Source organism: Microtus ochrogaster, chromosome 19, assembly GCF_000317375.1.
Source record: "Microtus ochrogaster isolate Prairie Vole_2 chromosome 19, MicOch1.0, whole genome shotgun sequence".
Lineage (NCBI taxonomy): Eukaryota > Metazoa > Chordata > Mammalia > Rodentia > Cricetidae > Microtus > Microtus ochrogaster.
Genome location: NC_022021.1, coordinates 54,680,401 through 54,688,436, shown reverse-complemented (window position 1 = coordinate 54,688,436; position 8,036 = coordinate 54,680,401). Strand labels below are relative to the sequence as shown.

The 8,036-nt window shown below is 40.9% G+C and overlaps 1 protein-coding gene across 2 annotated transcripts in view; it reads right to left on the bottom strand.

Annotated features, from left to right (window-relative positions):
• The window catches only part of Elovl7 (ELOVL fatty acid elongase 7), a 72,021-nt gene that overhangs the window by 23,719 nt on the left and 40,266 nt on the right, over nucleotides 1–8,036 (bottom strand). For both annotated transcript variants that reach the window (XM_005356773.3, XM_026783798.1), the window contains exon 2: nucleotides 1,363–1,494. In XM_005356773.3, coding sequence (XP_005356830.1) covers nucleotides 1,363–1,426 — 64 coding nt within the window. In that variant the 5' untranslated portion in view covers nucleotides 1,427–1,494. The remainder of the gene's footprint in view (nucleotides 1–1,362; nucleotides 1,495–8,036) is intronic.

Sequence of the window (8,036 nt, the reverse complement as noted above, 5' to 3'; positions counted from 1 at the left end):
TGAGTACATCTCTCCTTTGAGATGCAACATTTAATGTTTGCCTTAAATATTGAATTTGTAGCAATCACTATAAATCAATGGGGAAAGACGATCTCTAAAGAAACTGGTACTTTTTCTGAACCCAGTAACTTGAAACTTTCAGGAAAGGGATTAGAAAATAGAGAAAAATCTACTCTATTAGCCCTAACAGAGTCGAGCTTGTTTGTCCTTGGCGTTCTTGAGGGACAAAATTATTGGATAAACTTTAGAGAAGTAGCATTGCCCTTTAGCAGCACGGGGAGAAGGATGCTGCCCATGAAAGAGTGTCTTTGCTGAAATCATTGTAAACTAAGATGCAGCTTCACGTGTACTAGGTACGTGATGAATTTGTGGTTTACTCCAAAGTGGTTCTAGTCATGACTATGTGAAACTTAATAATTACAAACAGTAAAATGCAAGAACACTAGACATAATTTAAAAACAACAGTTCTAGGGTGGTTCTTTCTTTTTCCTTTCTTTCTCAACTCACAGTGACTTTGGGAAGGTCACATCTCCGGGTTTCAATTTCTTCAGTTCTAAAATGAGACATTAGGTTTGCCGGTATCTCAGGTCTAAGTTCTAAGGCATTCTGGTTCCTTTTATCTTAAAAACTTGTACCTTTGTTTTACTTTTTAAGACTTTAATAGTTTTTGAAACAATACTACATTGCCTGGGGTTTGAAAACTCACTGACAGACAAAGGACAGTCACTCATGAGACCGGGTGGAGCTCAGCTGGAGAGCACACAGTCCGCAGGTATAAACGCATGACCTTGACCACAGTCCTCACCAGCAGACCAAATGACCAAACCGTCATTCACCACCTACGGGAGGGCCAGCTCTCCACAGAGGAGACACACTCGATGCTCACGCAAGGCTTCCGTTTGTGTAGTTTAAACTCTGGTGACACTAAATGTTCCAAAGGACCATTTCTATTTTTATTACTCCCTGTTCTTTCTGCATCGCCTCTCGGGGGCAAGGGCGGTTCTTTCATTCCAGAATCAGCTTTGACTGAACTTCTGTCAACAGCGTCTGTGATTTCCCTCTAGAACATTAGAGTACTGACCCTCCAAAACCATGTTTAAGGGCTACTGGGTTGAGATGTGCCATCGCACATCACCCAGGGCTCTCCTGAAGATAATTTAGAGTGTCTTCACTACTATGAATGTCATCATGAACATATATGGTTTGGCTATAATAGAACCCTGGATATAGCTTCTCGATTAACGTAATAAAGGAGTAGGAAGTTGTCAAGTCTTTTATTTTGTTCCAAATAAATCCTATTAATGTGGGAATTTGATATAAAAAGGAAAGATGAACTTCAATTGGAAAATCTCATTACTCACCAGCATCTTTGATCCAATTATCGTAAAAACGCACAGTTCTCGATGTAAGATCACTGAACGCCATTTTCTATAAGATTAACTGGCTCTTTTAATGGATTCTTCAGTAAAACAAGGCAGAAATGAGCTTACAATCTATAAATGCAAATAAAAATAAGCTTTTAGTAATACAATATTTAAAATGCTAAAACTTTAATAGGAACTGGCAGGGCAACAAACTCTTACAGAAGGGAAAATGCATTAGTGAACCATAAGAAATGCTGACGCAGTCACAGATGCTTGAGACTTTCCGTTCTTCTTGAGAGATTGGTAACCTCGCTGAAGAAGGCTGGCATTCTGTGGATATGATGCAAAAGAAAAACAGGAGTCTAGGAAGCCTTATACGAACATCTCCCTTTCGTGAGGAGGATGCAGGTCGGGGGTGGGGGGGGGAGGCTGTATCACCGTGGCAAGGCTGTGATGGACATCCAGAAAGGGAGAAGAGACCCAAACCTTCAGAGATGTGTGCTGACCCAGGCCTTGGGGCCACCTTCAGACCTGATAAAGTCTTCTTTGTGAAAAATTTTGAAAATATTTTTATTATTTTTAACTAAATGTACATGTGCCATTTAAGTATGAGTGTCAGCAGAAACCAGAGGTGGGGAATCCCTTGTCGCTGGAGTTATAGGCAGCTGTGAGCCACCTGACAAGGGTGCTAGGAACTGAACTCAGGCTTCTCCCAAAACAGTATACTCTCAACCACTGAGTCAGCTCTCCAGTCCCTTAAGTTTTTAAAATATAGAGGTTCCCAGTATTCCTACAGCGTTTTATTAATCATTAAAATGCCTCCTAGTAATTTAAAAAAATAGTGGAATGAGTCAGAAAGAGTGGAGGAAGACCAATAAGAACCAAGAAAAGGAGCTCTGTTATTTCCAACGGGCAGGCAAGCATTGTGGAAAAGAGAACTCTTCTGAGGAAGACGGCCAGTGAAGAGAACCAGGCCTGCTGTATGTTATAAGACGCAATCCAACCCCAGGAACTCAAGTGGTAAGGCAGTGTCACACAGACAATCAATGGGACACCCAGAAACATGTCCAATACATCTGAGAATTGAAGAGTGCATGTCAGTGATCCTGAGAGATATTCTTCCCCACACTTTAAGGTTTCTAAAATTAAGGTACAACTTACAAATGATAGGTGTATTCTGAGTCAATGGCAGAGTGAATCAAAGCCACATAGCAAGAAGATTTGATCTGGTCTAGAGGTGGATCCTACAGCAACGTAAATGTGCTCGATGCTATTGGACTTGGCTGAAAAAAAAACTGCATGGTGTTTGTTTTGTGACACTAACGAAGAGATCCTCTAAGTTTACGGTAGGAAGGTTGATTTTCTCCTAGCGCTACAAAACAGTTATTTCCTTTGTATAACTGCAGAAACAAAATAAGGCATGCAGCATGCTGACACAGGTGTTGTCTCGGTGGACATTGAGTTCCTAACAGCTAGATAGGCATCAGGGAACAAAACAACCGCAATAAAACATTCCCTGAATCCAAAGTTATCCGAGAAGCTCTTACTCCAAATGGTTGGAAACTCCAAACGACAACCCTGAAACTGTACAGCCTCGCCACAGGAAAGGCCCTCCTAAGACTCAAACTCCAGAGACCAACAAGTCAACCATCAAAAATGAGGAGATGGAGAAAGTGCTGCCGGTAGAGAGGGCTGGAGGAGTGTGCAGAATACAAAGGAAATGGTGGCCTGGCCGGGCTGCTGAGAAAGAATGGAGAGCCAGCAGTCAGAGCTGGGCAGTGGGTGTGCACGGCCTTCCCACTTCCAGGTGACGGTGTTGCGACAGTCCCAGTCTGGGTTCTGGAAGATCAGATGGAATCTCTGCTCCCACTGTCTTGGCAAAGGAATGCCTCTGGAAGGCTTCGAGAGAAATTTCCACCCAGATGCTAATCTGTGTGTTTCGCGTGTTCTACTGTTGGCTGGGACAAGCTTCCCTTTCTGCATTAGCATAATGAAAACTCTGAAGAGTTCTGTACAGAAAAGATCTGAGGGCTTCAACTTCTTACTTCCCAAAGATTTGGAAAGATCTGAAGCTGAGAGTGAGAGGCAATTCCAACAGGCCCCAAAACGTTTAAAGCAGGATTTCTCCAGCGGACAGTACTGACATTTTAGGGCAAACACGTCTTAGACATAGAGAATTACTCTGGGCATTTGGAGCTATGTGAGATAACCTGGCTTGACAATCTATCTGCTAGATGCCAGGAACCCCTGCTTTATGATTGAGGCATGCATATACATGGATAGCAGTTATCAAATGTCCCCTGGTGGGCCAAAATGTCCACGGCTTGAAGTAATTATCCAGATGACCTCCAGCATGCCTTCACCAGACCGCAGTAGCTTGCCTCGGAGCAAGCACTTGGCAGACACATGCTTATTTTAGCAGACAGTTGTTCAAAAATAATAGATAAGTTTTTCTGTACAGATTAGCTTCAGTTTTTTCAGAAATTTATTTAAACGGCTTCATGAGAGGAAATTTTTTTGTCTACCTCCAAATTCAAATGCATACAAAATTAATAGCTTGTTTTCTTTCTAAATTAATGGACCAGACTGGGTCATACTCTATTAGTGGGGTGAGGGTGGGGAGAGATGGACTGAGCTCGGTGATGAAAGAACTTGGCACTGATACATTCCGTCTTTGATTTATAAGTTGAGAACAATCCCCAGGAGTTAATCCTCTACTCTTTAAGGCTATGGCAATATTTATTAAAATGCCTATCACCTAAAGGCTATTTTTGAGGTAATATATTTCAGCAAATGTTTAAATTATTTTGTCTTTATCTTCCATTATAAATTTTAACTAAAAGAAAATCAATCCAGGAGGAATAGAATGGACTCCAATATTTCTAAAATTATTTCAGATGTTCAAATTCATTAATTAGCAGAAAAGCACACGTGCTTCAGTCTGTATACACTTATTTACACATGTAGCCCATACATACACAAATAACAATATGTGTCCACTAGACCTAACTTGTCAGTTTGCTCACAATATTACTATTTCTCCTTATTATAATTCTTAGTCCTTTCCCTCCCATTTTTGTCATTTACCCAGTAGACTGAGCATGCACATTGCCTCTAAACAAAACAGAACAGCAGAAAGCAAAAATAAAAAAAAAGCTTTATCCTATTTTTGGGGTTATAAAAGTGTATGCACTTAGTCATATTGACGAATCCAAAAACAAGAGGCTTCCGTGTCTCCTGAAACAAATGTGAATGCTTCAGGCTTGCAATGAGAAGATAGAGAAGCAATTGATGAAGATCTCAAATAGGTACTAGTAGGCTGAGCTGGACCTCAGAGTATAAGGGTCAGACACTACTGCCAGGCAGAGTTGGGGTAGGGGTTAGGGGCCATAGATGACCATAGAGGTCCTTTTGTTCTAGTGTGGTGTTCGAGCAAAAGAAAGCCCTCTGCATGCCTTCATTAGGCAGAAGAGTATTGTAAAAGAGCTGCAACGAAGAAATCATACACATATTAATATTGTATACCACTTCCCGGACCTGCAGGGATAGTTGGCCAACCACTCAAGGGGCCCTGGATGTTTAGGGACAGTTATGTATACAGAAAACCTGAAGGACTAAAAAGCTCCTCACTAATAGGAGTGACCAGTTAGCTAAGCTGGTCAGAGCATGGTGTTAATAAAATGTGTTTACAGTTATTTAAAATGTATGGGTGCTTCGTCTACATGTATGTTTGTATACCAGAGTATGTGCCTGGTGTTCATGAAGGCTAGACAAGGGTTTTTAATCTCCTGGAACTGAAGTTATGGACAGATGTAAGCTACCATGTAGGTCCTGGGAGGTGAACCTTGGTCTTCTGTAAGAGTAGTCAGCAGTCTTGATCACTGATCAATATCTCCAGCCCTGTATGGTGCTAATAAAGGTTTCCCCTGCCCCATTACCTTGAACCTGCATATGTTCTTGTAACTTGCTGGAGATTTCAGGAGAGATGCTCATGTGATAGTGTTCTATCACCCTCAATAAATACAAATTAAGTGACAGAAAAATAAAATTGTGTTCTTATATCAGACAAAATGGACTTTAAGTTAAAGTTGTCATGAGACATGGTCATTATAAATGGGTGAAGAAGATAAAGGGGTCAAGTTCATCAAAAAGATGTAAAAAGGGCTGAGTGGGACACAGTACTTATTTAGCATGCATGAAGTCCTGGGTTCCATGTCCAGTACCACACAAGAGAGAGACAGAGGAAGAAAGAATAAATATATATGCAAATAACATCCCAGCATCTAAATACACAAAGCAAATATCAACAGATTTAAAAAGAGAGATAGATGGGGATACAAAAATAGCAGAAGATTCAAGTTTATCATTTTCAGTAACATTATCAATCATCCTGACAGAAAATGAATTAGAAACAAAAGACTTTGTCACCAACAACACAGTGCACATTGTTCTCAGGCAAACAATATCCTTCAGGATAGATCATATGCTGAGTCACAGTACAAGTATAAGAAATTTAAGAAAACTGAAACCATATCCAGTCTCTTCCAACTACAATGTGAGGAACCTAGACAACAACAACAGAAGGAAAAGCAGAAGATTCACAAATATGTAGAAAGAAAACAGCCTACTCTGGAACAATGGATAGGTCCAAAGGAAATCTAAATGAAATTGAGAAGTATCATGAGACAAACAAAGACAGAAACACAGCAAAACGGTGGGATACAACAATTTGAAGAGGAAAAGTCCCTATGCTCTGAATGTGACACACCCCCCACAGGCCCATGCATTCGATCAGGTGATCCCTAATATCATGCTGTTTTAGAGGCCATGAAATCTTCGTGGGGTGGAGTCTAGTTGGAAGGACTCAATCACCAGGAGGCACTCTCTCTGCTTCGTGACTGTCTACGTAAAAGCTAATCAATCAGGGGACCTGTGGTCCTTGGAATCACCTACCACCAAGTCATGATGGTACGAGCCAAAACAAACCTCCTTAAGTTGTGTTGCCAGGTATTTGCTCACAGCCATGAGAAATGCGCCTTTTGTTGTAACAGATGCCTGCATTTGAGGCAAAGAATGACTTCCAACAAAATGTAGCATTAGTAACTAAAGAAAAAGAGATTGCATGTCTGTGAGGCAGTAGGGGAAGGCATGAAAAGAAGGGAGGAAGAAGGGGAAGAGGTGGAAATCATGTCAATTCAGTACTCATATATGAAATTCCCGACAAAAGTTAACTTAAAAATATCCTAATGTTCTACATCAGGGAACTAATGAAGCCCAAAGTCTTCAAGAGGAAATAAGGAAGAGAACTTTGGAAATCAATGGAATGTCTATACCTGAACAACAAAATACAATGAGAAGTAGAAAATAAGTTTCATGAAAAGTTAAAAAAAAAAAGCCAAACCTTTAGCTAAAATAAAGAGTCAAATAAATGAAACCAGACCATCAAAGAGGCATTACAACAGATACCAAGTAAATATAAAGGGATAGGTCAGTGCAACTTTTGTGTCTTCTACATCTCGTAGGCCAGTGGTTCCTGGACATGAATGAAATTCAGAATTCCTAAGACAGAGATTGGATACAGGTGGTGTTTGGGGAAATTCCAATGATGGACCAAGGTTAGAAACGTTTTCTTAATGCTCTACACATTATTTTCAGACAGGGCACCACCCACAACATCTGAAACAGCCATAAAAATACACAACAGGATTCAGGTACTAAAAGTCACCTGGTTGTGGAAAGCATTGGAATCAGGGTGGAATAGGAGGCGTGGCTGATTCTGGCCAAGATTAATCTGATGAGTCAAAAGAATTTGTGTGAGAAATGAGATCTGCAGGCAACACCTGAGTCAGCACCCATATCTCCGGTGGGAGGAAACTAGCCCCTTATTTTGGGGGTAAAATGTAAAGGCATCAAGTACTCATGAGAGAAAAATCATGACTACACCTCAGTTCTTGGTGCATTACAGAAAACTAGATCCTAAGTGTTGCTGTTTAGGCAACCAAACAAAACCCCAATAGAGTCAAATATCAAGGAAGAAATTCAATACCTAACTTTTTGTTTTTCAAATGAAAGTGCCATTGAGTCAAGGAAGATTATTAGCTGCAAGTAACAGAGCAATCAACTGTACATAACTTAGCCCATGAGGGGATAAGATCTTCACAGGACAAGACATCCAAACACAGGGCAGAAAAGATCTCGTGAGCTCGAAAAGATCTGATTTGCTGCTTTCAATGGAAAAGACAGTGGTAGTCATTCCCACATACCTTCCTTGAGAATAGTAAGATGGGCTTTTTCTCCCTCCCTCTCTCCTTCCTTCCCTCTTTCTCTCCCTCTTTTCCTTCTTTCTTTTACAGGGTCTATGTAGCTGACTCTGAGTCCATGCTCCTCCTGCCCGACCCCAGTTTCCTACTGCTCGGATTAAAAGCAAAAACCATACCCAACTGCTATTTCCTTTTAGGGGTTACAAAACCCTCTGCATGTTCTCCAAGAAGACTCAAATGACCCTTTTCATAAAAGTCTTACAGGTTAGCTTCTTGCCAAGAACCAGATCAGGTTTAGTGATGCATGCTGGACTCCTAGCACTTGGGAGGCTGAGACACCAGGATACAAGTTTGAGGCTAGACTGTGCTGCTTAGGGAGTCTCTCTCTCTCTCTCTCTCTCTCTCTCTCTC